This window comes from Papio anubis, chromosome 10 (assembly GCF_008728515.1).
Source record: "Papio anubis isolate 15944 chromosome 10, Panubis1.0, whole genome shotgun sequence".
In the NCBI taxonomy this organism is placed as follows: Eukaryota; Metazoa; Chordata; class Mammalia; order Primates; family Cercopithecidae; genus Papio; species Papio anubis.
In genome coordinates this window covers 81,692,996-81,711,908 of record NC_044985.1, presented here as the reverse complement: position 1 = coordinate 81,711,908, position 18,913 = coordinate 81,692,996, and the positions used below count along the sequence as shown (strand labels likewise).

General features: G+C 36.6%; 1 protein-coding gene across 5 annotated transcripts in view; it reads right to left on the bottom strand.

Annotated features, from left to right (window-relative positions):
* Window positions 1-18,913, bottom strand: part of PLCL1 (phospholipase C like 1 (inactive)) — a 347,516-nt gene that overhangs the window by 28,861 nt on the left and 299,742 nt on the right. For 4 of the 5 annotated variants that reach the window (XM_003907771.5, XM_031651445.1, XM_031651446.1 and 1 more), the window contains one exon: window positions 18,067-18,176. In XM_003907771.5, coding sequence (XP_003907820.3) covers window positions 18,067-18,176 — 110 coding nt within the window. Of the gene's footprint in view, window positions 1-7,197; window positions 7,668-18,066; window positions 18,177-18,913 lie in introns of those variants that run through there. The other variant, XM_021923834.2, reaches the window with a different exon arrangement.

The window sequence follows — 18,913 nt, the reverse complement described above, 5'->3', positions numbered from 1 at the left end:
ACCAGTTGCCTGATAGTCAAAAGATGGCCACCAGAAGGAAGAGAAAAATAAAGGTGGACATTGGTTCTATTGAGAGAAAAAGCCAAAAGCAAATTACTAGTCCAGTGCATATGGGAGCCTGCCTGTATTCTGAAAAGATGGAATACTCTGGTAGGAAAAGATGAAACTGAGTAAAAGAGTAGGCCAGGTTCTTCAAATTGTAAGACAGAGCTGTAATAACCAAAACAGGATGGTGCTGGCATAAAAACAGACATATCGACCAATGGAACAGAATAGAGAAACAAATCTACACACCTACAGTAAACTCATTTTCGACAAAGATGCCACAAACTTACAATGGGGAAGAGACAGTCTCTTCAATAATGGTGCTAGGAAAACTGGATGTCCGTATGCAAAAGAATGAAACTAGACCCCTGTCTCTCACCATTTACAAAAATCAAATCAAAATGAATTAAATATACGACCTCAAACTATGAAACTACTACAAGAAAACATTGAGAAAACTCTCCAGAACATTTGTCTGGGCAAATGTGTCTTGAGTAATACCCCACAAGCACAGGAAACCAAAGCAAAACTGGACAAATGAAATCACATCAAGTTAAAAAACTTCTGCATAGCAAAGGCAACAACGCACAAAGTGAAGAGACAACCTACAGAATGGAAGAAAATATTCACAAACTACCTATCTGACAAGGGATTAATAATCAGAATGCATAAAGATCTCAAACAATTCTATAGGAAAAACTCTAATAATCTGATTAAAAACTGGGCAAAAGATCTGAATAGACATTTCTCAAAAGAAGACAAATGGCAAACAGGCATATGAAAAGGTATTCCACAATACTGATCATCAGAGAAATGCAAACCAAAACTACAATGAGATATCATCTCACCCCAGTAAAACAACTTATATCCAAAAGACAGGCAATAAAAAATGCTGGTGAAGATATGGAGAAAAGGGAACCCTCATACACTGTTGGTGGGAATGTAAATTAGTACGGCCACTATGGAGAAAAATTTGGAGCTTCCTCAAAAAACTAAAAATAGAGCTACCATACAATCCAGCAATCCCACTTCTAGGTATATATTCAAAAGAAAGGAAATCAGTATATCTAAGAGTTACCTGCACTCTCAGGTTTATTGCAGCACTATTCATAATAGCCAAGATTTGGAAGCAACCTAAGTGTCCATCTGCAGATGAATGGATAAAGAAAACGTCATAGTACATATAGACAATGGAGTACTATTCAGCCATTTAAAAAGATTGAGATCCTGTCATTTGCAACAACATGGATGGAACTGGAGGTCATTATGTTAATTTAAATAAGCTAAACACAGAAAAACAAACTTTACATGTTGTAAGTTATTTGTGGGAGCTAAAAATTAAAAGAATTGAACTCATGGACATAGAGAGTAGAAGGATGGTTACTAGAGGCTGGGAAGGGTAGTGGGGGATGAGGGAAGATGACGATGGTTAATGGGTACAAAAAAAGTTAGAATAAATAAGACCAAGTATTTGATAGCACAACAGAGTGACTATAGTCAATAATAATTTAATTGTATATTTAAAAATAACTAAAAGAGTATAATTGGTTTATTTAAAACACAAGGGATTTGATCCTTGAGGGGATGGATAACTAATTTTCCATGATATGATTATTATGCATTGCATGACTGTACCAAAACATCTTATGTACCCCACAAATATATACACCTAGGTACCCACAAAAATTAATTTTTTAAAAAGAGTAGACCAGGAAAAATGAAACTCCCCAGAGGTTGAAGTAGGAAGAACAGGACAAAATTTCAACCCCATGAGAAAATGGAGCTGCCAAGAACTGCAGAAATGCCCATCCTCCCAAATGACACATGGTGTCATCCAATGGTGACGTTGGACACAATGTCCAATATGAAGAACAAGCTTTGGTACACAGGCATGTACAGTTACATTGGACATCATGACTTTGGATATTAAGGACAGGTTTTGGAGTCACACAGATCAAAGTGTTCACCCACCCTCACGGCTTACTAGTTAGTCGCATCATCTTGAACAACTTGCAGAGCTTCTGTAATCCTGTTTCCTCATCTAAAACTCAGCACTGTACTAAGGCACAGTCCCCACCCTGAAGGAGCTGGATTTTGTATGAGAAAAAGACATAGGGACACATCATTAACATTTAGTGAGTCAGGATGGTGAGCACAGGAATAAAGTTGTGAATAAGATACAGATCTGGCACTAAACAGGAGATAATTTGGTTTTGATGAGAATTGCGGGGTGAGAGGTATGGAGGGACAAGAGCAGGGAAGCCTTCACTAGAAAGGCAATGGATAACCCTAGTGCTGGATCTGAGTGATGAAGAGGGGCTGGTGGGTGACTAAGGAGGGAAAGAACATCACAGTTGGCAGGAACAGCAGTGCGAAGGCATGGAATCCCAAAACTGCCTGGTATTTCTAAGAAACAGAACTGCGGGCACGGAGAATATAACATGGGAAGAGACCGGGGTAAGCAAAGACCCCATCACAGAGGACCTTCTATCGAGGTCAAGAACTTGGCATTTTTTCTTGAAGCTAACAGACTAACATCAAATCATTTCTCTCACTCAAGTCTTAGGCTTTTTAAAAGATTTATTTATTTTTAACTCTCTTAAATGAATTTAGAGCATTTTTCAGAAGATTAAATGAATTTAATTAAATTTTCTTACACAAGAAGGATGTATTAGATTTGAAAAGAGGACTGGATATTATTTTCCAAATGTCTACAGTTTCTGTTGTCAAGTTACAAACTGAATCAACTACGTTTGGTCGTCAAAACCAATCAAAGTTAAGATCTAGCTGAGTTACAATTGACATTTTCCTCATCTGATGTATGACTCTGGATTCTTGGGCTTCTCTACTGTGCTTCAGTACACAAATAACGATAGTTTCACAAGAAGACACACTACTGCGTATGAATCCTTTTGAAATGACTGAAGATTTATCCTAAACGTAAATCTTAGTAGGGAAAATCACTACATTAGACAATAATTATAATTAATGTAATAATAGTTAAAGACACTCAAAACTTCATGGAGAACAAAAGGCTAGAGACAGAACAATGCTTAGACTGACAACTTCATGGTAACTACATGACAAATCCAGAGGGCACTACTCACACACATACATTCAGTGGGAATGGCACCCCCTACGGTTGTGCGGTACACAACCGACATAGGAGTATGCAGCAGCTCTGGCCAATTCAGGGATTAGACTGTTAAACCTTATGCTGCAAAAGAGAAATGACAGACAAACTGGTATAGAAATGTCTAATCAAAAGCTCCAGGAAAATAATTCTGGTTGTGCTGATGTTTAACTTCAATGAAACTCATAAAGTTTCATGTAATTAATTTTCAAGGTTCCTGTAGTTAAGAGACCTCTATGAAAACTCTTCCCGGGTATCTCTGACAGCACCGCCAAAGAAGCTGACCTTCCCAGGAGCTGTTATTTAAAGAGTAAAGACAGTAGTAATCACTTTATTATTTGCTCCTCTCTCTCTGTCCTCTCTCTCTCTTTCTGACCAGAGAAGAATCTCTAGAACAAAATTATACTTCCTGAGATGAACCCAGCAATTTTTAAGGTGGTGTTTATTAAGTAGAGGATGACCGAATGATTCAGTATGGTTGATAAAACTGTGATTTAGTAGCAAAGACTATATTTTTCAGAATTTAAAAATGTAATTTCCATCGTGATGGCATTTGTGATTATTATATTGCTTACACATTTTTATGCTTTTCATAAGAACAGCTGAGAACATATTTAGTTAACCAAAACCTCCAAGGAAAATTTCATTCCTCTATTATTGTTATTATCATATCTACATGTATTATTACAGAGCTTACAATAAGCAGGGTTTAATAAATGAGTTGTTTAATATAAGAAACCAGAGCCTATGATGTAACACATACACAAACGCACACTATGCATACATATAATTGTTCCTTTCGATGGTATTCTTCCTCTCCCAGGCTAAAATGTACTATTGATAAAGTAGAACAGGAAGAAAGTTGCTGGCTTTTTCCCTTGCTAGTTTCAGAGTACATGTAAGGACTCATGGACAGACTGAGAGGATACACAATATACATTGTTAAGAAGCTTCAGTCTCACTTACTCAAATTTAATACTAGGACATAGCTACCTCTAAAACATACTTTTTCATATACAAGACTTTATACGCTCGCTTTGTTTTTTAGCAGTCTTAGATATCAGTTTCTTGGTTGATAGCAAACCCACAATAAACAAGAACCTGTTTCCTGCAACATGTGTGGTAAGTGTGAAGAGCCATCTGGAAGGTAAGGGAATGAGGAAGTGGTGTGTAACCATCCATGATTTCACCAGCAAATAAACTGTATGTAACTCTCAAGTGTCTATAGGACTGTTAAGGCATATGTTCAAATTGTGCCCATCCAAGCAGTTTGGAGGAATACACTTGTTACAATAATGTACCACCAGAGAACATGAGTAATTCTAACGCATTTAACCTTCCCTTTCTATATATCTTTGCTTACAAAAAAGTGAAGCCCAATTAAATCTGAAAAAAAAAAAGAGAAAAAAAACAGAAAATGACTGATACAGACTCATATTTCTGACCCAAGGAAATCAGAATTTGTTGCTGAAATCCAAGTTATATTTTGAGGGCATCAGTATATTTTAAATGTATGTGAAAAACACATCTCTTAACACATGCTTAAGAAAAGGAGCTTAACTTTCTGAGACTAGATTTATTTGTAATTGATCAGGAACTTTTTTGACCCAAGAAAAGGATAATTCCCAGGCAACAGATTCACGAACCAATTTTATTCTAGTTTTTTTCATAATGCCAGCCGCTGAGTAGCAGACAACTGGGAGATCCAGAATATTCTAGTTGATTAAGGAATACCTCTGAGAGATTTGAATCGCAATATTTTTTCCCTGGAAAACATTGTAAAGCAATTTAAAAACTTTCCATCCCTCAGTACAACTGACTCAAAAATCCATTGAGAATAGTTATTTTTTAAATAAACACTCAAAGACTTTAGCTATTTTTAGAACACATAGCTTTGTCCTGGCAGATTTACAAATCCCATCATGAGGGATTAGTGCATTTCACTGTATAGGGAAGGATTCTCTTCTTTGTCTCTGAAACCCTGGAGCTTCTACGTAACTACTTGTTAACCTTTCCATAATATTATGCAATGATGCCAAAGTCTAATACTTAATTCTAAGTCATGGTTCTGTGAGAGTCTTTTCCTTCCAGAAGTTACCTTTTTTCAAAGCATTAATATAATTATAATAATGATCTGTATTTCCTGTCTTATTTAAATAGTTATCTGAAGAGTTATGTGTAAATTTTTATGAATCTAAACGTATTTTTAAAACTCCAAGGGGATATGTTTTTCAAAGAATCTATAATTAATCTCATAAAGCCATGAATTTTTCCTCAAAGGGAAAATTAATTATTCTGCATCCATAGATAGGTATCTTCACTTACCACAAATACTAAAAGTATCAATAATGTATGGAGAGTAATTAATAATACAAAATCATTTTATAAAAAGTGGGAAATAAGGAGATAAAAAGATATATCCTTCTGGCCTATTACTATGAGTATGTAATCTCATATATGATGTTTCTTTGAGCACATTGTATCTACTTGAAATAAGAAATGTTTAATTAAACTCGAAAATAACCACTTATGACTCCAGGGTAACTTTCTTGCTGCTCCATAATTATGATCTTTTCAATGTGACTTTTAAAAAGTAGCATCTAATTTCATTATACTTAACCTAAATTATCCTTTAGATTTTTACATTTACATATATGTATGTACACATATACGTATATACACATAACATTTTATATATACACATGCATACATATATATTTATATGTATCTCTTTTTATATATTTAATAAGTATATTTTTATATATTTATATGTATATATTTTATATATTTAATAATTTATATTTAATAAATTTATATATATATGAGATATGGCTTGGCTGTGTCCTCACTCAAATCTCACCTTGAATTGTAATAATCCCCATGTGTCAAGGGCGGGGCCAAATGGAAATAACTGAATCATGGGGTTGGCTTCCTCCATTCTGTTCTAGTGGTAGTGAATAAGTCTCATGAGACCTGATGGTTTTATAAATGGGAGTTCCACTGCACAAGCTCTCTTGCCTGCCACCATGTAAGACATTCCTTTGCTCTTCTTCCATCTTCCGCCATGATTGTGAGACTTCCCCAGCCATGTGGAACTGTGAGTCCATTAAACCTCTTTCTTTTATAAAGTAGCCAGTCTCAGGTATATCTTTATTAGCAGCATGAGAACAGACTAATACAATATATAAATGCACATGTTGACAATGTTCAACTTTATCTGAGCCCTGTGTTCCAGGAAATCAGGGATGGTTAAGAAATCCCCCCATCCTTTTGTGTTCCTCAAAAGACCTTACTTACTGCAAAGAATACCTCTTCCCCATAGGACTCAGCTAAGACTCACGGAATCTCCCTTGTTTATCTGTAACAAGGCCAGACACAGACCTTTCAAATTCCCTTTCTTGCCTCATAAATTATTAGCTGAACTGTTTGTGTCCACTAACCAATCTGGACAAAATATTAATACCTACTACCTGGACTTGGCCAAACTTTAATTAGGCTACTCTCTTCCCCTTAGGCCCTGGAATTTTGACCCACTCTCACCCTAAGCCAGCACACAGCCTCTCCATAATCACCTCTTACCAAGAAAGGGCTGACCACAGGAAAGATGTTTCCTAACTGTAGGATTAACTGTGGGATCACGCTACCCACTCCCTCATATGTGCTTCTTTCTGACCTCCTTTGCCCTTCCCTATAAAAGAAAAATCCTTTCTGCCTGGCCTTTCAAATGCTTATAGATCTTAAGGTAGGAGCATTCTCCCTGTTACAATAGTTCCCCTATCACAGTAGTCCCCTCTCCTTATTGTGATAATTCTTTTGAACAGATTCTCTATCTAAATTCAGATTTGATTTTATTTGACAATGTCTGTGTTTGTACCATATCTCTGTGTGTGTGTGTGTGTGTGTGTATATATATATACATGTGTGTATATATATATGTATATATATGTGTGTGTGTGTATATATATACACACATATATATGTGTGTGTGTATATGTATATATATATACACACACACATATATATACACACATATATATACACACACACACACACACACACACATTCAGAGAAGTGAAATCATTTTGCTCTGATTTGGGTTAACAATAAGGAAATTAGATAGATGTAGCCCATTTTTGTCTTCCTTGAGTAACAATATCAGAAAAGAAGCTTGTGACTATAAAACCTACAAGGGCTGTAAGAAACCAGAATGAAACAATTTGGTTATCAATGTTTTCTTTCCACTTATATCACTGTAAGAAATAGTTAATGCAGAGTTAAGATATCAAACTCACTTAAGCTACAACTCACCTTAGGCTAAAATTCTGTGTGTAAGAAAAAATTTTCTCTAAAGAAAATTTTCCTGAAAGAAAAGTAAGACCTTCAATAACTTCACAAGTTGGAGCCAAGTCTTCTGGCCTATGATGCATCTATTCATTAGGATCTTGCCACTTTTGAATTATTCAGATTCATTATAACATGCAGCTTTCATCTGAAAAAAAAAAAAAGTGTACCTCCAAGAAATGCTAAATTTAGTTCTACTGGAGATAAAGTGGTGTGTGCTTCCATAATCATGTCAACAGCCTGGCTTTTATCTCTACTAAACTCCTGGGCAGCACAGCTGGGATGCAGCCACCCAAGGCAGAAATCTGGACACCATGTAACCAATCTGCCTATTGCTAAGAAGCATTAACATTCTATTTGAACTGTCCTATATAGTTAGATAAGAGCTATTTGAAATAATGTTTTAAACTTGTGACTTTTCTTAAATTATAGATGAATCAATTATACTTCAAAAAATTTATTCATATATCTAACACTAATACTAATATTCTATATTATATAACACTCTCTCTCTCTCTCTGCATCTTTTCAGCTTTAAATTGTAGATATTTCTCAAAAACCAACCTTATAACATCCTCCTCTGCAACTATAAGCTATCAAATGAATTTTATGGATACACATGGTTATAAAACTTTGCCGCAGATTATATTTTAGAAGGTGGATGATTAATTTGTTATTAATATGGCCAGATTTGATATAATAACAAATTAGCCATAATGCTAATGAGTGGTAATTAAATGAGCAAGGCAGAAATTTAGACCTCCCCAGACCATGTTGAAGAGATCCAGCACATCTTTATTTTGATGTGTTTTCTTTTCACCATTATTTTCAAATTGTTTTGACAACCACACTCAAGTATCAAGATACAAGGCAGGGTTTTGGAATCCATGAAAGGCTAGAATATTTACTCACCGCTGAACCGGTATTTCCTCATGGAAGACTTCCCTGACCTCTCCGATTAGGTCAAATCCCATTGCACACTCTCACAGTGCCATGCACTTTTTAAAGGCACCCATCATAAGGACAAATCTAACACACATTGTGTGATTGTTAAGCGACAGCTTCCCCCACTAGACTGTCAGCTCTGAGACCAGAGGGCCACATTTTTATTCACCAGTACATTCCCAAGCACAAAGCCTGTCACCCAGTAAAGATGCAACAGATACATTTGTTGAATTAATAAATTTGGTTTCACCAAAAATAAAATAAAAGTTTGTTAAATTATTATTTGCTCATTTATGGATTAGAAGCCTCATTTATGCATTGCACTTCCTTATCTATAAATGTCGATGTGGAAATAAATGAAATCACCTTCTTGAAGTGGGAGAGAAGGGTCTTTATTTTGCACTAATTAGCCAAACAATAACAATATTCTACAAATGTGTCTAGGAGCATCTTTTCAAATACCCTGTCCAGGGATAAATATATCAAACTTAGTTTATAACCCCCAGATAGATGTTATGCCTTCTAAATGTATACTCTACACTTTATAAGGCCTAATAATATTTTCTTTTGTGTATAAAAATAATGGTACTGACACATGAGATTCAAGCTGTTTTTCTAGAACTGATCTATCCATTCTCTCCCTTCGGTCACCCACCTTCTTCCTGATAATCAATGATATCCATTGTAAAGCAGCTGGTTAAGATTCCAAGTGAGATTAGGGCTTACTAGGTTGAGTGAGACTAAACTGGCTGCCGTTGGAATAAGACCCTCAGTTTTAGCTTCATCCCTATTTTGACCCTCCCAGTTGCATTCACCAAATGTTTCTGGCATGACTGTTACCATAACTGTTTGCCAAAATTCCAACATTCTTTTTAAAAGTTTAATAGACAAAAAAAAATTAAAATAAATTTTACAACAAAATGAAAATTGAAGAAGTAAATGTTGCCTAGAGAAGACACAGAATAGATTCTGCTCTAACTCCTCAGTTGATAAAGGGCAGATTGTAGGTCTGAACAGTAGAACTGTGGCTGTGGAGGAGGGGGCATGAGGAAGGAATATGAAAGGAGTATAGCCTTTGTAAAGTTTTTGCTAGAGGCATGGCTCTTAAACTTCCTCTGTCCCATCAAGAAATGGCAGCTGGCAATGTCCATACTAAAAGTCAATGAAGAGCAAAGCTGTCCAAGAGAAACAAGAGGAGGCTGACTGGGCTCTCAGGGGTCCTGGGTCTGGTCTTCTGCTTTGGTATTGTTGCTGTTTTGCTTTGCTTTCATGATTCTCAATTATACCTGTCCAAGGACTCAACTGTATCCATTCGCTCAGGGGTGATCAGGCCCTGGGAAGCTGATTCATGCTAACCAAGCTCACAGGAGATGGACCAATAAAAAAGGAAGTTAACTGATTTACTTACAAAGAGAAATGTGACTACCGGGCAGATGGAACTAGTTATGTCACTTGGTCAATTCATTCTATTTCCCACTAGAAAAGTATACCTGGGAAACTAGATTGAGAAAAAAGAGTTGCTTTGTAAATATAGTGTGAATAAATTATTATCAAGCTACACTCTCTCACTGTAGCTTTCTGCACTAACCACTGACTACTGACAGTAGGCATATTCTGTCAAGGTGATTGAAATAGTCATACTAGATGGACAGGACCCTCACTCCCTTAGATAAGTAAAATAATAAATATAAAGCACTTGGTAGGATAGTTAATACATAGTAAGTGCTCAGTAAATACAAACCATTATTATTATGGTGTGCAAGTATTTTGACAATATAGCATAGTGGGATGACAACATGGCCTTTAGAATTAAATCCTTGCTCCATCATTCACTTCCTATATGCCAATGGGAAGGTTCTTAACCTCTTGAGCCTCATTTCCCCCATCTGTAAAATGAGTATACTAGGAGTAATTTTACAGGGTTATCCTTAAAAGTAATTAAAATGTTGATTATTGTAAGCACTGAATGTTCATTTTTATTAATAAAAATAACAAACACTCGTATAGCATGTGCCAGATACTGTTTTATATATATTTACTCATTTAGTCCTCATTATAACCCTAGGAGGTGGGGATAGTTGAAGAACCTGTCACTAGTAGACCGTATTTACCAATATCTGCTCCTCTTCCCTGAGAAGGTTTACATTTGTCCCACTCCACTGAAATCAGACTTGACTGTGGCTTGCTTTGACCAGTCAAATGTGAGTGGAAGGGACATGTGACTCTACTGGGCAGAAGCTTTTAAAGCCCATTTTTCATCCCTACCTCTGGGACTGCAGAAGTGTTTGCTGGGATGGAGTCCCCATTAGCCTGTGTTCCTGAGTGACCATTACTTACCTGTGATGGACACGTAGTACAAGCAAGAAATAAGTCATTGTGTTATATTGCAGCAGATTTTCAGATTTTGGTTACTATAGCACAACCCAGCATACCCCAATTGATACAAGAGCGTAGAGACAAAACAAAATTTTCCCAAGGACACACAGCTAGGAAGTGTCTGGTTGCAGCGTCTGTACACTATATCACTTTGCCTGCTGTTTCTCAATAATTGATAGTATAATAATATCAATATTAAGAATGGTTTATTATTAAAGCATTATTGTTGTTATTTGGAGGTCTGTTTCTAGACTTTGTAAATATGTGCTTTTTTCTGAATACTCAAAAGGAATCCTAGCCTTTCTCTAGATTCTACAGCAACAACAGCTGGCAGATGCCAGAGACACCACCGGAAAAGTTCTCAATGGACAATGTGGATGACGCTGGGCATGTTCCTTCTTTATATACCCTCAGACAGCTCCCAAAGGCACAGTCACTATGTCTGTTAGAAGAGCCTGGTCTGAACATTCACACTAACAGCCCCCTCTCCACAGTATCTCATAGAATGATTTTAAATATCTATGGCCAGTAAGTGAAGGGTAGCCCACTTCTCACTCTCACTCAGCTTTCAGAGATGGATGCTTCTCCTCATACTTCTTTTCTCATTAGCCCATCATCTGTTTCCTTTCTTTTGTCTCTCAACAATGAACAGAGACTTCAAATGTGTTTTCAGGCTCTGACTGAAAGCATATTTCTTTGACAGTGAAATTACAATGACATCCATGTAATTTCCCCTATGTAGCAAGATTCCCCAGAACTGTGAGGTCCTGAAATTTGGGAATTCCGCGAGGGAATCTGCCTGGGTTAGAAACACAACTACACATGGAGAAGTGAGAAGCTTCAATCTCGGCTCTTCCCACGGAAATTGAAAATGTTTTAGATAAAAGCAGAAAGAGCAAAGGCTTAAGTAGTGATAAAAGGCAAAAGCGTTAGAGGGAAAAATAACAGTCACATATACTAAACATAAATTTATAAAAGCAGCCCAGAATCGTGGCACACATTGGAATGCATTAAATTATAAGTTGGAAATCTATCCAGGAAAAGTGTAAATACATATTTAATAGGAATGACCATTGAAGGGGTAATAGTTTCATTCATTTTTTATTTATTGCCTGTTATTCAACTAGTAATCAATGAAATTCATGAATAAATAAGAAGGGTAGCTACTTCTTAACCCTTTTATTTCTTCTTTAAGCCCTAGTGATTGCATACTTCATAGTTTTTCCTTTGTAATAAAATACTTATTAATTATATTTCTTTAATATTATTTTTAGATATCTGTACTTGACACTTCTCCAGCCTGCTAAAATTGATTTTTTCATAAAACCTTTAAAAACACAAAGTAATAAAATTTAGTTTCTTAAAGTAGCCAACAGAACAAGGTAGAAAAATACATATTGGGAAAGCTCACTAGAATGCTCCCCTTGGGTTCTTTCTGATTTCAGTTTTATAGATGTGATCACCTTTACAATGCAGTTGGTTTTCTACTTAAAAAGTGAAATCACTCTGGATAGAGTTCAAGACTTTAGATGAATTCCACTTCATTGCAAATAGCATTTTATCAGTGATATAGTGTAAGTCCACATCTTGCTCCCAAGAGATCCTCAGAACTCTCATGAGTGAAACACTTCCAAAATTACTAACAACGTACTAGAATATGTTGGCTATGTAAGTGAAGTTGTAGTATCCCTTTCTGAAAGCCTTAAAAAAACAGGAAAAATTTCCATTGTGAGTTTTAATATTTTGCTAACAACCAAATTTCTATAGTTTGAATGTTTGTGTCCCTTCCAAAATTCATGTTGGAACTTAATCCCCAATGCAATAATATCAAGAGGTGAGGCCTTTAGGAGGTGATTAGTGCTCTATAAAAGGGCTGAAGGGAACTATCTAGGCCCTTTTGCCTTATTTTGCCTTTCTTTCCCTTTGGCCATTTGAGGAGACACCATTCCTCCCCTCTAAAGGACGAAGCAAGAAGTCACCATCTTGGAAGGAGAGACTGTGGTATCACCAGACACCAAACCCACTCCTGCCTTGATCTTGGATTTCCCAGCCTCAAGAACTGTGAGAAATAAATTTCTGTTGTTTATAAATTACCCAGTCTCAGGTATTTTATTATATTAGCACAAACAGACTAAGACACAAAACTCATTTTTGAAGGACATCATGGAGAAGAAACAGAGGGAAAGGTCTGTTAACATGTGAGGGTGGAATGGAATGGAGTTATTTTGATTCAGTGATTGTCTTGAAAAGGTACTGAGGACTGAGTCATCCTATCATCCTAAATAAATACAGTGGCTATGTAAGGAGACCAATTTTGTGTACAATAGTGAAAAAGAAAGAAAGGAAGAGGAAATTGACTGCTACAGTTGGATATAGACATATGGCAAAAGTGTGGAAAAATGCAAAAGATACGTTAAGCAAGTCCCTACACTGGACCCATGTAGGTGCTAGAATATGAATTAAAGAAAAACACAAGTATGGGATCTTCCAGAACCATCTTGATTTCAGTTTCCTTGCTAAATACTAAGTCCTGGTCTCTGGAACAATTTGGACACTGTAATTATAATTCTTATTCATTATATTGTAGAGTTAGTCAAGTTTATTTCTGCAATTTTTTCTCCAGCTTCCCTATCATTTTTAATATCAGATAAATGTAATATTGAACTGCAGAAAACACTAAACAATTTATTTTTCAGTCTCAGCTCAATTTACTCTAAAGCCTATGCCCCTTTGCACCACTCCATGCTGTCAATCCCCCAACTGGCTGAGGGCACATTTCTCATTTTTTTCCAGCTCCTTCCTTACTTATTGGAAATTACACTGGAATTAAATATTTTTTAGAAATATAAACCAACATATTTAACCAGTATTGGTTAATTCCCACTCTCTCTCTCTAGATAGTGGGGAATACTAGTCTAAATCATGTATAAGGAAACTTTTTCAGTAGGCAATGCAGAATTGTATAGGTAAGTCATGCCACAGCCTCCTAATTCAGTGATAATGTCTTTCCAGGATGGTTATTAATCATTCAACCACCTGGAAGTAAGGGTAAATTGAATCTAGTAAACTTATAAACAAAGAGTATTTATTAAAAGACTTTGAGGAGCTCAGAAAATCAATAGCAAGGCTAGAGAATCAAGTAGGAACCAAGTGTTTCAGATCTAAGGCATAAGAACTAAAGGAAGAATCTCATAGAAAAAGATGTTTTCTTAGAGCAGCACCACTGGAATAAAAAGTCTTCAACAGAGCCCAGGTTCTTTTTCTCTCAGCTAACGATTCAAACTCAGAGGAGGTCATTTGTCCAGTTCTTGAGGAAAGGGCACCAGATTAACAGGCCCCAAACTCAATGGAGGAGAAGAAGGAGCTATAGGAAGTATGGAAATATTCTCTACTCTTGTTGAGTAGTAGTCCACTACTCTGGTGCTCAAGCTGAAATACCAGCAGCTAGTATGTGAGTTATAATAATAGAAGATCAATTCTGTCTGAAAAGTTTTCTCTTGGAATAATTTGAACAGCATTTGCTCATTCACATCTAGCAATAAGCTTCTGTCACTAAACCAGACACATTAACGAATCTCTGACAACACTAAGTGGCCTTAAGTCAGAAGTTAACAAAGAAACAAAAATAACAAAAACTAGTTCCTCCATGTTCATCCTCACCTGGCAAACAAACAAAACTAACAGCCAACATATATACTGTCTAGTTTTCTGCATTGTGACTTACATCTTTTGTATGTATAATCTCATTTAATTCTCACAAAATCTGGGATGTAGGTATTATTACTACCCTGAGGGAGATTACATAACTTGGCTAGTCTCACCACTGTCAGGTAATCACACGGGGCCTGCATTCTTATTTCTGCACTAGGCTGCCTGAACCCAACGGGACTGATATGGTTTGGCTGTGTCCCCACCCAAATGTCATCTTGAATTGTAGTTCCCACAATCCCCATGTGTTGTGGGAGGGACCCGGTGGGACGTAATCAAATCATAAGGGAGGTTACCCTCATGCTGTTCTCATAATAGTGAGTGAGTTCTCACAAGATCTGATGGTTTTATAAGGGGCTTTTCCACCTTTTGCTCAGCACTTCTCCTTGCTGCTGCCATATGAAGAAGGACATGTTTACTTCCTCTCCCACCATGATTGTAAGTTTCCTGTGGCCCTCTCAGCTATGCTGAACTGTGAGACAATTAAACCTCTTTCTCTTATAAATTAATTACCCATTATCAGATATGTCTGTATTAGCAGCATGAGAAAAGACTAATACAGGGACTCAGCCACATGGATGGAGTTTTAGAGGAGGCAGAACAGTGTAGTGGATAGAACCATGGGCATGAGTTGAAAATTGCAGGCTGGCCATTTACTAGCTGTGTGACTCCAGGCAAGAAACTTCAACCCCCCACAAGCCTCAATTTCCTCATTTGTGAGATGGAGAGAGTCCTACCAGAGTCAGCACGTCATGTTGCAAGATTGCACTGTTGTGGCAAGGAAGAAAGGGGAAATGTCTATAAAGTACCTAGCCTTGAGTGCTGATCACAAATTAAGTGCTGAACAATCGATGGCCATTATTACATGTCTGTCTCTCCTTATAGACTAGTCTTAGAGACCCAGGTAATCTTCTTGTTATTTGAATCCCTAGTACCTTTCTGTGATTGGTACATTAACAAGCCCATATAAAATCTTCTGAATATAAAGTGTTTATATCAGGGTTCACACTGCCACATTATAATCTAGGGTTATAATAAGCACCTCTTTAACACTACAGCTCTAGGTCATCCCTGCTCCTTAAGCAAATGATGCCTTATCCATCCCCCTCCTCCACCGGCCTCAGACTGCTAACTTCATGAGGTCAGGGTCTGCATCTTGTGATCTCCATGTATCCCCAATGCCTAACACAGAGCCCAATGCATAGTAGGGGCTTATCACTTGTGGACTGAATTTTTAATAGACATTTGTAATATGTTTTAGTAACACTTTCACATAAACATGGGCAGTATCTCTGCAGCACAGGTTAAAGACATAGGGTCTGGAGCCAGACTACCTGAGCTCAGACTTTAGTTCCACCATTTACTAGCTGAGCAGCCTAAGGAAATATACACAGACTTGCAATGCCTCTGTTTTCTCACCTGTAAAATGAGATTAATAACAATACTGAGGTGGTGTGAGTGTTAAATTGTTAATTCATATAAACCTCATAAAACAGTACGTAGCACAAAATGAGTGTTCTTTAAATGTCAGCAATTATTAATTTTTGTAGCTATTTTTCTCCCATTTGGCTGTAAAGAATATATTCTGTCTGCCTAAATCATTTCTCTTTTCATGTAAGAAAATATAAAAGGTACCATATTTACTTCAAAATCCTAAAATTAATGTGCACCAGAGAGCAAATCATATTCTCAAGAAAATTACTTCCAAAGCTATTTGCAAAAAGAAATGTATTTATAGGAACTGTTCTTAAAATAAAAATCCTCAATGGCCCTAGATATTCTGTACTTTGTCTCTTCGAAATCATTTGTGTTGGAACCTTCCCCAGAAGCATTTGTCATTATTCCTTCCACAAATAAGAACAGCCATATTAACTTGAACGTAAGTGTTCATGTGAGTAAACACACACACACACACACACACACACACACACACCAGGCAAATTAATCTCGCACATGGGCTGTACCCTGTCTGCACCAAAAACCTCATTGCCTTATTAAGGCAAAAACCATGTCAATTCCAGTATGCAGCTCCCCATCTCCTAGAGTATGAACCTAGAGATCAAGCCACACATTCCTTAAGGCATCACATGACCCAACTTCAAACGATACTACAAGGCTACAGTAATCAAAACAGCATGGTATTGGTATAAAAACAGATATATAGACCAATGGAATAGAATAGAGAGCCCAGAAATAACGCTGCACACCTACAACCATATCATCGTCAATAAAGTCAACAACAACAAGTAATAGAGAAAAGACTTCCTATTCAATAAGTGGTGCTGGAACAACTAGCTAGTCATGTGCAGAAGATTGAAATTGGAAGCTAACCTAGGAAATACCATTCTGGACATAGGACCTAACAAAGATTTCATGACAAAGACACCAAAAACAATTGCAACAAAAACAAAAATTGACAGTGGGACCTAATTAAAGAACTTCCGCACAGCAAAAGAAACTATCAAGACAGCAAAAAAACAACCTACAGAATGGGAGAAGGTATTTGCAAACTATGCATCCAACAAAGGTCTAACATTCAGAATTTATAAGGAACTTAAATTAACAAGCAAAAAATAAACAACCCCATTAGAAAGTAGGCAAAGGACATGAACAGACACTTTTCAGCAGAAGACACACACGCAGCCAGCAAGCATATAAAAAGGTGTTCAACATCACTAATCCTTAGAGAAATGCAAATTAAAACCACAATGAGATACCATCTTACAGTCAGAATAGCTAAAAGTCAGAAAATAACACATACTGGCAAGGTTGTGGAGAAAAGTGAATGTTTATACAATGCTTGTGAGAATGTAAATTCATTCAACCACGTGGAAGGCAGTGTGACAATTTCTCAAAGAACTTAAAACAGAATTATCATTTGACCCCGGCAATCCCATTAGTGGGTATATACCCAAAGGAATATAATTCCTTCTACCATAAAGACACATGGACATGTCTGTTTGTCACAGCACTATTCACAATAGCAAAGCATGGAACCAACCTACATGTCCATCAACAGTGAACTGGATAAAGAAAATGTGGTACATATACACCACAGAATACTACACAGCCATAAAAAATAATAAGATCATGTCCTTTGCAGCAACATGGATGGAGCTGGAGGGCATTATCCTAAGCAAACTAATGTAGAAACAGAAAACCAAATACCATATGTTCTCACTTGTAAGTGGGAACTAAACAATGAGACCACATAGACACAAAGAGAGGAACAGCAGACACCAGGGCCTACTTGAGGATGGAGGGTGGGAGGAGACAGAGGGTCAAAAAACTACCTACTGCATACTATGCTTATTACTTGGGTGATGAAATAATCTGTACTGCAGCCTCCTGTGACACGCAGTTTACCTATATAACAAACCTGCACATGTAACCCTGAATCTAAAGTAGAGGTTAAAAAATCCAAACCATCATATTTAATCCTTGACATTTCTCTACACATTGGAGAGATGAGGAGGAGAAAAGCAAAGGCAGAGGGGACTTCTGAATGTTTCATCTACCTTCAATACCGTAATGTTCCAAGCAAAGCTCTCGGTTGCTTTGTTGAGTTTTCTTCCCTTCAAGCCTTCTTTTGCCCCCAGATTATGAAGTTCTTCATGGAACTCCATCCCTTTGAAGAAAGAATGCATAAGAAATCTGAGTATATACCTCAGAAAAATGGGCATCTTATAATGAAAATATTATCAGTAAAATATAATTTCACATTCCTGTCTTCTCATAATTTCCAAATCCCTAAATTGAATCATCCTTTTCATTCTGTTCATCCCACCAAGTAGTGTCCTTATGCACAAATTGACAATAGTCAATGCATTGGACTAAATTGCATTTAAAACAGCCAGGAGCCATAGAAAATGTCATGAGAAGTAAAAAAGTAAATTCCATGGGTCCAAAAAAATAGGAAGAATGAATAAGACCTAGTATTTAATAATACAATAGGATGACTATAATCAATAATAATTTAATTGTACTTTTAAAAGTAGCTAAAACATTATAATTGGAATGTTTGTAACACAAAAGAGAAATGCTTGAGGAGATGGATACCTCATTTTTCATGATATAATTGTTACACATTACATGCTTGTATCAGAACACCTCATGTACCCTAAAAATATATACACCTCTGTACCCACAAAAATTAAAAATTAAAAAAAAATTTATTAAGTAAATAAGAAGCAAATTCTTCCAACAGGTTACATCGACCTTGTTTGTCCTCTTCCTGGTTTATGCATGAAATGATCTGATGTGTCCATGGCAACCATATGCGAGGAATGCATATGTCTTATTTTTCTTTATGAACCATCCCTGTGGCTTAATAGTAGGCCCTGGAGCCCACATAGATAACAATAA